The 14,796-nt window shown below is 49.1% G+C and overlaps 2 protein-coding genes across 2 annotated transcripts; both read left to right on the top strand.

Moving 5' to 3' along the window:
* Positions 1-870: 870 nt before the first annotated feature.
* On the top strand, positions 871-5,599 carry LOC128849508 (keratin, type II cytoskeletal 5-like). Its single transcript, XM_054051716.1, has 9 exons — positions 871-1,538; positions 2,300-2,514; positions 2,676-2,736; positions 2,896-2,991; positions 3,107-3,271; positions 3,406-3,531; positions 3,759-3,979; positions 4,511-4,545; positions 4,652-5,599. The coding sequence occupies exons 1-9, from the start codon at positions 966-968 to the stop codon at positions 4,972-4,974; spliced, it is 1,815 nt and encodes a 604-aa protein (XP_053907691.1). The 5' UTR covers positions 871-965; the 3' UTR covers positions 4,975-5,599.
* Positions 5,600-8,939: 3,340 nt separating this feature from the next.
* LOC128849509 (keratin, type II cytoskeletal 6C-like) lies at positions 8,940-13,007 on the top strand. Its single transcript, XM_054051717.1, has 9 exons — positions 8,940-9,549; positions 9,932-10,146; positions 10,310-10,370; positions 10,525-10,620; positions 10,792-10,956; positions 11,077-11,202; positions 11,418-11,638; positions 12,043-12,077; positions 12,171-13,007. The coding sequence occupies exons 1-9, from the start codon at positions 9,034-9,036 to the stop codon at positions 12,428-12,430; spliced, it is 1,695 nt and encodes a 564-aa protein (XP_053907692.1). The 5' UTR covers positions 8,940-9,033; the 3' UTR covers positions 12,431-13,007.
* The last annotated feature ends 1,789 nt before the right edge of the window (positions 13,008-14,796 follow it).

Genomic DNA, 14,796 nt, shown 5'->3' with positions numbered 1-14,796 from the left:
ATGAGGTAAAGTAAATGAGATCAGCAGCATTGATCAGAGACGTAGGGATGCCTTACCACCTCGAATCGTCCGCCTGTCGATCTTCTATAGCGCTTGTCTGTCTGTCCCCAGTCATCCTCACCGATGGGGCTGCCCGATGCGTCCCTTTGTTCTTCCACAGTTCGTCATTCCCCATCGCACGAAGAAGGATTGCGATGATTCAAGTTGTCTCCTTCACTCTGCTCCAGCATCACCCAAGCTCCCAGTTCGTTGCCACAGATTTGAGGAGATACATTTGAAGGGAATTTAATCTGCATGGAGAAGAAGCTCCCATTCAAAGTGGCACAACACTCGCTCTAAGGAGGTTTAACTCCCTTCTATAAGGAGAATCTGCTGAGTCTTTTCAACTTTTGGAGTCACGGGTTCTCGTTCGAGATTGAGAAACCTATTCTAAGCTGCCGAGGGCAATTTTACCTATAAAACGGGGATTTAGGGTGTGTTTAAGGAATTGTGAAAGCTATAATATAGCTGGGATGTCATCAAAACTTCTCCATTCAGCTGAAATTTGATTGGAAAGATCCTTATCTGGAGTTAATTGGGACCTTTAATGAAGACTAAAATCCAATGAGGGGCTGTAGCAAAGTGCGTTGTTATAAAAGATGATTTCCAAGATGTCATGAAGATATGGGAGTCCACTTAGTCATGGAGAGCTGTTTCACTGTCCTCCTTATTTTATTCACTTTATATTGCAGGGTGTGTTTCTAGGCAGGCCCAAATATGGTAAAGCTCAACTGAGAATCTTTCAACAACACCATGCTGATGAAAACAATAAATTGGTTTCCACCTTCACGCCCACCTCCAGAGGTGGATAAAAGGCAGTGCCTGAAGCTGCGGAGCCAGAGAAGATCGTGCACACTTCTCTCTGTGTTCCACTCCGTTGATCTTTCTGCTCTTCTTGATTTGGACTCTGCTTGGAAGGACCAGCCATGTCTCGTCAGTCGATCTGCAGAAGCTTTGGAGGCGGGAGTAGAAAGGGCTACAGCTCTTGCTCTGCCATCGGTGGTGGCTTTGGAGGAGGTGGCTGCAGAAGCAGGATCAGCTACAGCTCCTACTCCTCATCCAGGGGAGGTGGAGGAGGTGGTGGACACTGTGGAGGTTTTGGCAGCAGGAGCCTCCATAACATGGGTGGCAGCAGAAGAATAACTGTTGGTGGATGTTATGGAGGTGGAGGATACAGAGGAGGAATGGGTGGTTTTGGTGGAGGTTGCGGAGGAGGAATGGGTGGCTTTGGTGGAGGAATGGGTGGTGGAGGAATGGGTGGCTTTGGTGGAGGAATGGGTGGTGGAGGAATGGGTGGCTTTGGTGGAGGAATGGGTGGTGGAGGAATGGGTGGCTTTGGTGGTCCTGGCTTCCCCGGAGGAATCCAACCCGTGCAAGTTGACCCAAGCCTTCTGCGGCCGGTCCATGTTGAGATTGACCCTCAAATCCAGCAAGTCAAAAACCAGGAGAAAGAGCAGATTAAGACTCTCAACAATCAGTTTGCCTCCTTCATTGACAAGGTGAGCATTTAGCACCCGGCTGGTTTGGAGGCGGGCATTAACGTGGGAGATGGGAAAGGGAATGTTTTTTCTCACCAAGTACTTGTTGAATTTTTCATGACCGATGCCTTAGCAGCAAGTTGTTATTAAGGTCCCCTTAAACATCACTGAACAACAGACAAGGTTTTTGTGCTAATGGAAGATCAGAAACAAGATCCACAGGACTTTCAGTAGACCCTCTGGCACAGATGTCTCTGCAGCCTAATTCCTAGCGATGCCGGGTCAAATCATCATCAAATATTTAGTTATCCTATGAGCTCTTACTTATTGACCTTTTATTTTTGATGAAACTTCCTTTTCAATGGACCAAATCTATACACATCTGAGTGTTTAATACCTTTCCGACAGTCTTCTTTACTTTCATTTCTGATAGAAACCCAAAGAATGCAGAAACTTTTGTAAGAGAATTTAAGTATTTATGTGTAGATGGATGACAAAACTCATTGTTTTATTGATGCCAATAGAGCCAAGATGACAGTGGTGTCCAAAAGTGGGAGTAGGGAAAATGAAGATACTGTTTTCTATCACCAACATCTTCTTCTCCTAAAGCGAGAAGCTCAAAATCACCCAAAAGGAAATAATGCTTGTCAATCACTTTAGAAGCTTGGATGTTTAAATGAGCTGTTATAGGGATGTAGGAAATGATTTCCTTGACCTCCCCAAAAAAGCAATGTGATGTCTTCTTTGGTGATTGTCTCACACTTTACTTTGTGGGCTTTCAGGTCCGCTTCTTGGAGCAACAGAACAAGGTCCTCTCCACCAAGTGGGAGCTCCTCCAACAGCAAGGACCTTCGGGGCCAAGGAAGAACCTTGATGCCATCTTTGAAAACTACATCCAGAACCTGAGGAGGAGGCTTGATTCTCTCCTGGGACAGAGGGGACAACTGGAGTCTGAGCTGCAGAACATGCGGCAGTACGTGGAGGAGTTCAAAACCAAGTAAGTGCAGTGACAGAGTAGAGAACTGAGCACCGAGACAGGAGAGCTGAGCCAGTCTGGGGGTGTCTGCACTGTCTTATCTCTCGGAAATGGGAAAGGGGTTTCACAGGTTGACTGATGAGCAGTCCAAGAGACTCATCTTGCCTCGTCTCCTTCAACAGGTACGAAGAAGAAATCAACAGGCGCACCGCTGCTGAGAACGAGTTTGTGGTGCTCAAGAAGGTGAGACATAGAGGCACCAGGAGAGTGAGGGTGTGGGGGTTGGGCTGCAAAACCATTGGGTGGAGGCAGTACCAAGGTGGGCATCTTCCGACATTGGCTGCCAGTGGGTCTTCTGGCACGGGATGAAGATGATGATTCTCTGTGCAATCTTCTGTTTAGGATGTGGACTGTGCCTACATGAATAAAGTAGAGTTGGAAGCCAAGGTGGGAGCTCTGACAGATGAAATCAGCTTCCTGAGGTGCATGTATGAGGAGGTAAGAGGTCTCCCTTCCCCTGGTGTGGCCGGAGTTGCAATGAAGAGTGTGTTGGCCAAAGAAACAGCGGGTAGACTGGGTGCCCATGTGAGGCTCACTCCTGTCTTGGTTGTAGGAACTGGCCCAGATGCAGACAATCAGCCGGGACCTGTCTGTGGTGGTGTCCATGGACAACAACCGTCACCTGGATTTCAACAGCATCATTGAGGCCATGAAGTGCGAGTACGACCGGATTGCTAAGGAGAGCCGGGATGAAGCTGAAGCTTGGTACCAGAGCCGGGTGAGTAGAGAAGCAGTCAACACACCGGCAAGAGTCCCTGCCGCTGGCTGCGTGCCTCGACACAGAGCGTGGGAACCACCTCAGTCCTTGTGAGGTTGTGTCACTGATGGGTTTCTTTGTCTCCATGCCATCAGTATGAAGAGCTGCAGAACACTGCCGGAAGACATGGGGACAGCCTCCGCAACACCAAGATCGAGATCCAAGAGTTGACCCGGAACATCCAGAGGCTGCGGGCTGAGTTGGAGAATGTGAAGAAACAGGTAGGTGTTCCTCAGCATCCTGTTGGGTGGTTGTTTTCAAACTAGGTCAAGCATGAGCCAGGTGATGTGCTACAGATAGTGTAAGCGAAAAGTTATCATTGAAATTGAGGTCCTTTGGAGAAGACGGGTGGTTCCTGCATCTTTTCCACCCAATTTGTGCCCTGAGGACTCCAGTGGAGGCCGTGCAGAAGGGAAATGAGAAACTGCTCTTCTTTCCCCTTCCTCAGAACCAGCAGCTGCAGTCCGCTATCGCCGAGGCCGAGGAGCGGGGTGAGATGGCCCTCAAGGATGCCAGGAGGAAACTGGAAGAGCTGGAATGTGCCCTGAACAAAGACAAGGAGGAGCTGGCTCGCTTGCTGAAGGAGTACCAGGAGCTGCTGAACATCAAGATCGCCCTGGATGTTGAGATCGCCATGTACAGGAAACTGCTGGAGGGGGAGGAGAACAGGTACCTCTTGTCTTTTCTATGTATTTGTCTGAATTTGTGACAGAGTATAATGTATACAGTTAAAATCTTTGCATACGCTCAAAAGAGCAATTTCATATCTTTTTTTGCTCAAATTCTTAGCCATTAATAAGAAGCATTTTCCACATTTCTTCCAGGAGCACCAATTTCAAGGTTGCTAAATTGTTTTAAAGAAAAATTGAGAAATTCAGAAAGAATAGGGGATACCTACACTGTCAAATAAGAAATGTTAGGAATAAATGTTTAACTTTGAGAGTGGTGAAACACTGGCGCAGGGTGCTGAGAGTGGCGATAGGTGTTCCATCCCGGGAAGCATTCAAGGGTGGTTTGTGTTGGGCTTGGAGAAAAAGATTGAGAAGAAAATGCCCTGCCCATTGCAGGGAGCATGGACTGGATGGGTTTTAAAGGTCCGTCTGACCCAAACTATTCTATGATACCATGAAAAAAGGGAAATCCTCAGCTGAAGAAACGTGCACCTCCCGTGGGATTAACTGATTGTGTTTCCCTTTGCAGGCTGTGCAACGATGGCATGTCCAACGTCAATGTCTGTAAGTATCGGCAGTTATTCCCTCGTGAAGCAGTAGCAGAATGTGTTGTTTTGGAGCTGCGTCTCACCAGGAGCCAATGTGTGTGTAACCTGTGCTTCTCTTCCAGCTGTGGTAGGCAGGACCACCATCACTGGAGGCAGAGGAGGAATGGGAGGAGGCTTCGGAGGCGGCAGCGGCATGGGAGGAGGCTTCGGAGTTGGCAGCGGCATGGGAGGAGGCTTCGGAGTTGGAAGCATGGGCGGAGGAATGGGAGGAGGCATATGTGGAGGTGGAAGCATGGGCGGCAGCTGTGGAATGGGAGGAGGATCGTACGGCGGCGGCTTCTCTTCTGGAAGTGGAAGGATGTGCGGCTCTGGAGGTGGAGGATCTTCTTCTGTACGGAGATGTGTGACGACCACCTCCATCAAATCTTCAGGAGTGAGATTCTGAGCCCCCAAGCCAACTTGACAAAGGAAAGAAGCATCTCCTCTCTTCTCCCGGCAGCAGCTCAGCCTCCTTAAATCCAGCTCCGATGTCCTGTGATGCAATGGACTGTGTCCCTCACGGCCCACCATGTACCGACTCATCTGCCTTGGTCCCATCAAGGGAGTCTCCCGGCAATGCCGTGTCCGTGGTGAGCTGCGTGTCAGCCCCAAGCGTGGTCGTGAAACCACTGCCCGTGGAAAGAAAAGTCTCCCTGGAGGATCCCCAGCACGGAGAGCTGATTTACAGGAGGGGAAGGCTCTGCCTTTCTTGCTGGCTTGTACATTTCTGGCTGCCTCGTGGCAAATGTGTATAAAGCTCTTCTTTCCACCTCTGTCCTCCTGTCCCTTCCTCGATGGCCGTATCCCTGGGGTGCCTTCCAGTTCCACTTGTCTTTTTTCTCCGTGACGCCTGGTAACACGTGGGGCACACGTGGACTTTCTAAGGAGAACACAGCTTGCTGTTCCGTGCCCGCCCCTGTGATGTGGAACAAAATGTGCTGTCCCCACCTCCCTCCCACTTCTCTCTCTGGGATGTTCTACTTCCTCGGGATGATGCCATTCTCAATAAATTGCAGAGAACATTCACCATGTCTTTGTGTTGTTGCCTCAGAAGCCGCTTGTAGGAAGGCTTTTCTTTGGTTTTGGGGAACCACCTTGGTGGGAAGATGAGGGTTGTTCTGTTCGAGGGGTCATGACTGTGCTTTGAGGGAACTGAATGGGTGTGTGGCTGGAGGTAGGTGAGTATCCAAGCACGCTTGACTCCTACCAGTCACAGCAGTGCCTGAGAGCACAAGTCCATGCTTAGACTGGTGGAGCTGTGGGTGTTCAGCTCACACCGGAGCAGGAGCATGTCTTGGTATTCACATCTTGTCCATTGTAGCAAGCAGTCCTGGGAAGAGGTGCAGACAATGCACCGGGGAACGGTTACAGGGCTCATGGAAGTGGAGCTTCTTGCTTTGAAGCCCAACAAAAGACTAGGCAACTGCTGGGTTTGGCCCAAACAGAAGATGATGAGAAGGCAACGGCTGTGAGAAGCTGGGGCTCAGCCAAGAGCACTTTGGGGTTTGGCTTGGGGAAGGACTCATCTGTTTTCATTCTTAATGTTAAAGACTCTGCTTTTTCTCTGTTTTAAAATCTAAAACACAGCATTGTAGGCAGTGGAGTGAGCAATCATTGCAACATCCTCCTCTATGCAGTCACAATCTCTTTGCTGTCTGAGATCTGAAGCTGCAACCTCACTGCAACCATCCACGTTTTCTGTAGAGTTTACTTTTTCCGATGTGGATGAGGTTGCTGTGCACGGCTCCTTGTGTGAGAGATCTGGAGGAACAGCTGGAGCTCAGGTTTGGTGTTGAATCTTACCTGGAGGAGGCTGAAGTGACTGCAGGTTTGGCATAATCTTCCCATCTTGTCTGAAGACGTCAGCGTGACTCAATTTGGGCGTCTTATCTGTATGTGCTGAATGTGGTCGGCATCCCGGCATTTGGCTGACTTAGCAGATCTCCTCCCTTGTCATGGAGCCACCGTGTGGGATGTTACAACCAAATCCTACTGCCTCCCAAGAAAGGCAGCTACCGTGCGTTTGGCAGTCGCCCCTCTCTGGGGCTGTTTATCATGTGTGGGTGCTTTGGGATGTAGAATGATCTGGAGAACTTAACTCTTTCTCTTGGAGCTGACAATGGACAAACAAGATCCTCTTCATTCAAGCTGCTTCTGAAGGGGAAGTTGTCCCCTCCCTGTTGTAAGGATGGCTGTCCATTCCTCACCTGCGAGATGTCACGCAGGGCAGGCCACACACACGTAGGAAACAGTTGACCAACGTTTACTTGAGTCCTTCAAATGTAAGATAACCCTTGACCAGCGGTTACTGGAGTCCCTCAAGGGTAGGATAACCCTTGGCCAATGGTTACTTGAGTCTCTCAAGGGTTGGATAACCCTTGGCCAATGGTTACTTGAGTCTCTCAAGGGTAGGATAACCCTTGGCCAATGGTTACTTGAGTCTCTCAAGTGTAGGATAGCCCTTGGCCAATGGTTACTTGAGTCTCTCAAGGGTAGGATAACCCTTGGCCAATGGTTACTTGAGTCTCTCAAGGGTAGGATAACCCTTGGCCAGTGGTTACTTGAGTCTCTCAAGGGTAGGATAACCCTTGGCCAATGGTTACTTGAGTCTCTCAAGGGTAGGATAACCCTTGGCCAATGGTTACTTGAGTCTCTCAAGGGTAGGATAACCCTTGGCCAACAGTTACTTCAGTCTCTCAAGAGTTAGTTAACCCTCCACCAACTGTGACTTGAGTCCCTCAAGGAGAGTATATCCCTTGTTTAACCCTGATTTGAATTCCTCAGGTGTGACTATCTCATCTGCCCTTTTCTGTGACCGTGATGCCAAGTGGCTTCATCTCAGTGACATTTACATCTCCGATTCCTCCAGTGGATTTTGAAAGTGAATCTCTGGGCTGTTTTTTTTTTAAGGCTTTGAAGTGCCTGTGGCTTCAGGCCACGTAGCGACACCTTCAAACAACAATTCCATGTCACAAATCTTATAGGAGATTCTGAAAACTCTTGATGAAAGAGTATGTTCATGTGCAGGTCTTTTGAATGACGACAAATTCATATTCGTTGTTATTTTAAGTTTTTAAAGGCCTGAATGTCTATTTTCTCTGTCATTTTTTTCTGTGCTGGGTATTTTCTAGAGACAACGTGAGAAGTCATTTATATTTCCCTCATTAACATAAATAGCTATTTGATAGATAATATCCAGACAGATAACACCTTCAGAATGCCTTTAAAAGACCTCAGTTTCTTCTTAACCAACACCTATAACCTGCTTTCTTCACAAGACTACAATTGTCTACTTATTTTATCATAAGCTGAACATTATGATTAATTATAGAAGATTTCATTCCCATGCTCTCCAAAAATGGGCTTCTTTATTTCAAAGGCATCCTAGAGAATACACAGCTAAAATAGGTTCCTTTCTCAACAGAAGCTGCGAAATCAAGAAGAGATACTACGCTTTAAATGTTGCAGGAGCTCCATCCCTCAATGTTCTCCCCGTTCAGTTGCCTCAACTTTGGAAAGAGAGGTAAACTGAGATCAGCAGCATTCATCAGAGCAGTAGGAACTCCTCACCACCGCAATTTGTCCATCTGTCGATCTTCTATAGCACTTGTCTGTCTGTCCACAGTCATCCTCACCGATGGGGCTGCCCGATGCGTCCCTTTCTTCCACAGTTCGTCATTCCCCATCGCACAAAGAAGGATTGCGATGATTCAAGTTGTCTCCTTCACTCCAATCCAGGTCCCAGTTCGTTGCCACAGATTTGAGGAGATACATTTGAAGGGAATTTAATCTGCATGGAGAAGAAGCTCCCATTCAAAGTGGCACCACACATGCTCCAAAGAGGTTTAACTCCCTTCTATAAGGAGAATCTGCTGAGTCTTTTCAACCTTTAGAGTCATGGGTTCTCGTTCGAGATTGAGAAATGTATTCTATGCTGCCAAGGGCAATTTTACCTATAAAACGGGGATTTAGGGTGTGTTTAAGGAATTGTGAAAGCTATAATATAGCTGGGATGTCATCAAAACTTCTCCATTCAACTTAAATTTGATTGGAAAGATCTTTATCTGGAATTATTGGAAACTATTAATGAAGGCTGAAATCCAATGAGGGGCTGTAGCAAAGTGCGTTGTTATAAAAGATGATTTCCAAGATGTCATGAAGATATGAGAGTCCACTTAGTCATGGAGAGCTGTTTCACTGTCCTCGTTATTTTATTCACTTTATATTGCAGGGTGTGTTTCTAGGCAGGCCCCAAAACAGTAAAGCTCAACCGAGAAGCTGTCAGCATCACCATATGGATGAAAACAATAAATTGGTTTCCACCTTCACGCCCACCTCCAGAGGTGGATAAAAGGCAGTGCCTGAAGCTGCGGAGCCAGAGAAGATCGTACACACTTCTCTCTGTGTTCCACTCCGTTGATCTTTCTGCTCTTCTTGATTTGGACTCTGCTTGGAAGGAGCAGCCATGTCTCGTCAGTCGATCTGCAGAAGCTTTGGAGGCGGGAGTAGAAGGGGCTACAGCTCTTGCTCTGCCATCGGTGGTGACTTTGGAGGAGGTGGCTGCAGAAGCAGGATCAGCTACAGCTCCTACTCCTCATCCAGGGGAGGTGGAGGAGGTGGTGGACACTGTGGAGATTTTAGCAGCAGGAGCCTCCATAACATGGGTGGTGGTAGAAGAATAACTGTTGGTGGATGTCTCGGAAGTGGAGGATACAGAGGAGGAATGGGTGGTTTTGGTGGAGGTTGCGGAGGAGGAATGGGTGGTTTTGGTGGAGGAATGGGTGGTGGAGGAATGGGTGGTGGAGGAATGGGTGGCTTTGGTGGTCCTGGCTTCCCCGGAGGAATCCAACCTGTGCAAGTTGACCCAAGCCTTCTGCGGCCGGTCCATGTTGAGATTGACCCTCAAATCCAGCAAGTCAAAAACCAGGAGAAGGAGCAGATTAAGACTCTCAACAATCAGTTTGCCTCCTTCATTGACAAGGTGAGCATTTAGCACTCGGCTGGTTTGGAGATGGGCATTAAAATGACGTTCCTGTGGTACAGAAACAGAATGTTTTTTCTCACCAACAAGTACTTGTTGAATTTTTCATGACCGATGCCTTAGCAGGAAGTTGTTATTAAGGTCCTGTTAAATAACATTGAACAAGGGATGAGGGATTCATGCTCATGAAGATCGTTAACAAGATCCTCAGGAGTTTTGTAGAAGGGAGGAACCTTCCTCTTCGGAAATTTGCTTTCATGTGGCCGTGGTCCTGTTGGGGATGTGAGAAATGATTCCCACAGCCTCCCAAATAAGGAGGAGGTTTGAGCAGGATAATGTGTTCCCGGGTGAATATCTCACATATCACTTTGTGGGCTTTCAGGTCCGCTTCTTGGAGCAACAGAACAAGGTCCTCTCCACCAAGTGGGAGCTCCTCCAACAGCAAGGGCCTTCGGGGCCAAGGAAGAATCTCGATGCCATCTTTGAAAACTACATCCAGAACCTGAGGAAGAGGCTTGATTCTCTCCTGGGACAAAGGGGACAACTGGAGTCTGAGATGCAGAACATGCGGCAGTACCTGGAGGAGTACAAGAAGAAGTAAGTGCAGTGACAGAGTAGAGAAGAAGTGAGCACCGAGACAGGAGAGCTGAGCCAACTGGAGGTGTCTGCACTGCCTTCTCTCTCGGAAATGGGAAAGGGGTTTCACAGGTTGACTGATGAGCAGTCCAAGAGACTCATCTTGCCTCGTCTCCTTCAACAGGTACGAAGAAGAAATCAACAGGCGCACCGCTGCTGAGAACGAGTTTGTGGTGCTCAAGAAGGTGAGACATAGAGGCACCAAGAGAGTGAGAGTCTGGGGGTCGGGCTGCAAAGTTGTTGGATGGAGGAAGCTTCTGACAGCTTCCAGCATTGGCTGCCAGTGGGTCTTCTGGCATGGGATGAAGATGATGTGTCTCTGTGTGATCTTCCCTTTAGGATGTGGACTGTGCCTACATGAATAAAGTAGATCTGGAAGCCAAGGTGGGAACTCTGACAGATGAAATCAACTTCCTGAAATGTGTCTATGAGGAGGTAAGAGCTCTCCCTTCCCCTGATGTGCTTGGAGTTGCAATGAGATGTGTGATGGCAAAGGACACTGACAGTGGAATGGGTGCTCATGTGGATTTGGTTTGGAGGGGCTTCTTGCAGTTGATGCTGCTTTCTCCCCTCCAATGGTTGAGCCAACTCCTATCTTGGTTGTAGGAACTGGCTCAGATGCAGACAATCAGCCGGGACCTGTCTGTGGTGGTTTCCATGGACAACAACCGTCACCTGGATTTCAACAGCATCATTGAGGCCATGAAGTGCGAGTACGACCGGATTGCTAAGGAGAGCCGGGCTGAGGCTGAAGCTTGGTACCAGAGCCGGGTGAGTGGAGAAGAGGTCAATGCACCCAGGAGAGTCTCTGCTGCTGGCTGTGTGCCTCGACACAGAGCGTGGGAGTGAGTTCTGGTATCACTATGGGTTTCTTTGTCTCCATACCATCAGTATGAAGAGCTGCAGAGCACTGCCGGAAGACATGGGGACAGCCTCCGCAACACCAAGATTGAGATCCAAGAGTTGACCCGGAACGTCCAGAGGCTGCGGGCTGAGATTGAGAATGTGAAGAAGCAGGTAGGGGTTCCTCAGCATCCTGTTGGGTGGTTGTTTCCAAACTGGGTGAAGCATGAGCCAGGTGATGTGCTACAGATAGCGTGAGGGAAACAGCCATTGAAATCCTTCGGAGGAGATGGATGGTTTCTGGCTATTTTCCACCCAGTTTGTGCCCTGAGGACTGATCCAGCGGACACAGAAGAAGGGAATTGATAAACTGCTTTTCTTTCTCTCAGAACCGACAGCTGCAGTCCGCTATCACCGAGGCTGAGCAGCGGGGCGAGATGGCCCTCAAGGATGCCAGGAGGAAACTGGAAGAGCTGGAATGTGCCCTGAACAAAGACAAGGAGGAGCTGGCTCGCTTGCTGAAGGAATACCAGGAGCTGCTGAACACCAAGATTGCCCTGGATGTTGAGATCGCCATGTACAGGAAACTGCTGGAGGGGGAGGAGAACAGGTACCTCTTGTCTTCTCTATGTATTTGTCTGAATTTGTGACAGAGTATAATGTATACAGTTAAAATCTTTGCATACGGTCAAAGGATGAATTTCATACCATTTTTGCTCATCTTCTTAGCCTTTAAGAAGAAACATTTTCCACATTTCTTCTAAGAACTTCTCAGGGCACCCACACTGGTGTTTGATGCCCAACGCTGAAAACATCTAAGGGAGGGTTTGTCTGGGATTTGAGCAACCTGTTCAAGTTGAACATGCCCTGCTCATAGCAAGGCGGTTGGACTGGATGGGTTTTAAAGGTCCATCTGACCCAAACTATTTCTATGATACCATGAAAAAAGGGAAATCCTCAGCTGAAGAAACATGCACCTCCTGTAGGATTAACTGATTGTGTTTCCCTTTGCAGGCTGTGCAACGACGGCATGTCCAACGTCAATGTCTGTAAGTATCGGCAGTTATTCCCTCAGGACTTGTTGTTTTGGAGCTGTGTCTCACCAGGAGTCAGTGTGTGTGTAACCTGTGCTTCTCTTCCAGCTGTGGTAGGCAGGACCACCATCACTGGAGGCAGAGGAGGCATGGGAGGAGGCTTCGGAGGTGGAAGCATGGGTGGAGGAACGGGAGGAGGCATATGTGGAGGTGGAAGCATGGGCGGCAGCTGTGGAATGGGAGGAGGATCGTACGGCGGCGGCTTCTCTTCTGGAAGTGGAAGGATGTGTGGATCTGGAGGTGGAGGATCATCTTCTGTTCGGAGATGTGTGACAACCTCCATCAAATCTTCAGGAGTGAGATTCTGAGCCCCCAAGCCAACTTGACGAAGGAAAGAAGCATCTCCTCTCTTCTCCCGGCAGCAGCACAACCTCCTTAAATCCAGCTCCGATGTCCTGCGATGCAATGGACTGTGTCCCTCATGGCCCACCATGTACCAACTCATCTGCCTTGGTCCCATCAAGGGAGTCTCCTGGCAATGCCGTGTCCGTGGTGAGCTGCGTGTCAGCCCCAAGCGTGGTCGTGAAACCACTGCCCGTGGAAAGAAAAGTCTCCCTGGAGGATCCCCAGCACGGAGAGCTGATTTACAGGAGGGGAAGGCTCTGCCTTTCTTGCTGGCTTGTACATTTCTGGCTGCCTCATGGCAAATGTGTATAAAGCTCTTCTTTCCACCTCTGTCCTCCTGTCCCTTCCTCGATGGCTGTATCCCTGGGGTGCCTTCCAGTTCCACTTGTCCTTGTTCTCCGTGACGCCTGGTAACACGTGGGGCACACGTGGACTTTCTAAGGAGAACAAAGCTTGCTGTTCTGTGCCCGCCCCTGTGATGTGGAACAAAATGTGCTGTCCCCACCTCCCTCCCACTTCTCTCTCTGGGATGTTCTACTTCCTCGGGTGATGCCATTCTCAATAAACTGCAGAGAACATTCACCATGTCTTTATGTCGTTACTTTGGAAGCTTGTAGGCAGGCTTTTCTTTGGTTTTGGGGAACCACCTTGGTGGGAAGATAAGGGTTGTTCCGTTCGAGGTTTCATGACTGAGCTTTGAGGGTTTGTGACTGGAGGTAGGCGAGTATCCAAGCATGAAGGTGCCACTTGACTCAGGTTCATTGAAGCATAGGATGTCTTGAGTCCAAAGAGACTCACAAAGGTCATTATGTCCAACTCCTGTCCCCACATAGGACAACCCCAACATTCACTCCATGTGTCTGAGGGTGTTGGCTAAGTGCTTCTTGAATATTGTCAGGCTTGGCACCATGACTGCTGCCCTGGGAGATGTTCCAGTGCTCCACCACTGTCTGGGTGAAGAAACTTTTCTCAATACCCAACCTAACCCTCCTGTAACATTTTCCTGATGTTTTCTCCAGTCCTGTCATTGGTCACCAGAGAGTAGAGCTCAGCACTCATTACTTCTCCTCCCCATGTGAGGAAGAAATAGACCGTGGTGAGGTCTCCCTCAAGTCTCCACTTCTCCAGTCTGAACAGACCAAGTGACTTCAGCCAATCTTCATATGGCTTACCCTCTAAACCCTTCACCAACCTCATGACCTCCTCGAGACACTCTCCAGTAGCTTTAGATCACTTTTACACTGTGGCACCCAATACTCGAGGTGGACCCACACCAGTGCGGAGCAGAGCAAGACAATCCCCTCCCTCAACTGCTGAGCAACGCAGTGACTCTTATCAGTCATTGCAGTGGCTGAAAGCAGAGGACTCTGCTTAGAACGGTGGGGGTTTGGGTGCTTTGTTCACACAATGTGCAGTAAATGTGAGCAGCAAGGAGTGCTGGGCCCCCAAACTGGAAGAATTCAGGAGCACAGTTAATTTTGGGGCAGGTACTGATACAGCTCCATCCACAACAAATGTCTTCACTTGCATCTGGAAACCTTTAGCACCTTCTGAATCAATGAGGAGGCTACAGGCTGCCCTGCAGGAATATTTAGGGTTCAGCCTTTATGGAAACAAAGGCACTCGGTGTCCCGTTGCCCAAGTCATGTCTTACTGGAGTGGACTGGTAACGTAGAAATTGCAGCTGCTGTAGGAAAGGGGTTTTATCAAACCCTCTCACCTGAAGCCCTGTGTTCAGTTCTGGAACCTTCAGCACATGAGGGGTGTGGAACTGTTGGAGAGGGTCCAGAGGAGGCCACAGAGATGATCCGAGGGCTGGAGCACCTCGCGTACGAGACCAGGATGAGAGCATTGGGGCTGTTCAGCCTGGAGAAGAGAAGCCTCCAGAGAGACCTTAGAGCATCTTCCAGTGCTGAGAGGGGTCCAGGAAAGCTGGGGAGGGGCTTTTGATCAAGGAATGCAGGGAGAGGATGAGGGGAATGGTTTTGAGCTGAAAGAGGGGAGATTGAGATGAGATCTGAGGGAGAAATGTTTTCCGGTGAGGGTGGGGAGGCCCTGGAACAGTTTGCACAGAGCAGTGGTGGCTGCCCCATCCCTGGAGGGGTTCCAGGCCAGGTTGGATGGGGCTTGGAGCCCCTGATCCAGCGGGAGGTGTTCCTGCCCATGGCAGAGGGTGGGACTGGATGGGCTTTGAGGTCCCTTCCAACCCAACCATCCTATGACTCCCTCATTCTCTCTTGGATTTCACATTGTTAGAGCAGGAAGGAAGCTGAGTACGGGTTATGCTGAAATCACCATCAGGAAGTTACGGGATTTGGGCAGGAATGCT

Source organism: Cuculus canorus, chromosome 29 (genome assembly GCF_017976375.1).
Source record: "Cuculus canorus isolate bCucCan1 chromosome 29, bCucCan1.pri, whole genome shotgun sequence".
NCBI lineage: Eukaryota > Metazoa > Chordata > Aves > Cuculiformes > Cuculidae > Cuculus > Cuculus canorus.
The sequence above is the reverse complement of the archived record's forward strand: the minus strand, read 5'-3'. Positions and strand labels throughout refer to the sequence as shown.

What these genes read in the sequence shown, in the direction of transcription:
- LOC128849508 (XM_054051716.1), top strand. Translation starts at nt 966, where the DNA reads ATGTCTCGTCAGTCGATCTGCAGAAGCTTTGGAGGCGGGAGTAGAAAG. An exon ending in GTGGAGGAGTTCAAAACCAA is followed by an intron (nt 2,515 to 2,675) that starts GTAAGTGCAGTG and finishes CTCCTTCAACAG; the next exon opens with GTACGAAGAAGAAATCAACA. An exon ending in AAGCTTGGTACCAGAGCCGG is followed by an intron (nt 3,272 to 3,405) that starts GTGAGTAGAGAA and finishes CCATGCCATCAG; the next exon opens with TATGAAGAGCTGCAGAACAC.
- LOC128849509 (XM_054051717.1), top strand. Translation starts at nt 9,034, where the DNA reads ATGTCTCGTCAGTCGATCTGCAGAAGCTTTGGAGGCGGGAGTAGAAGG. An exon ending in TGAAATGTGTCTATGAGGAG is followed by an intron (nt 10,621 to 10,791) that starts GTAAGAGCTCTC and finishes TCTTGGTTGTAG; the next exon opens with GAACTGGCTCAGATGCAGAC. An exon ending in CATGTCCAACGTCAATGTCT is followed by an intron (nt 12,078 to 12,170) that starts GTAAGTATCGGC and finishes CTTCTCTTCCAG; the next exon opens with CTGTGGTAGGCAGGACCACC.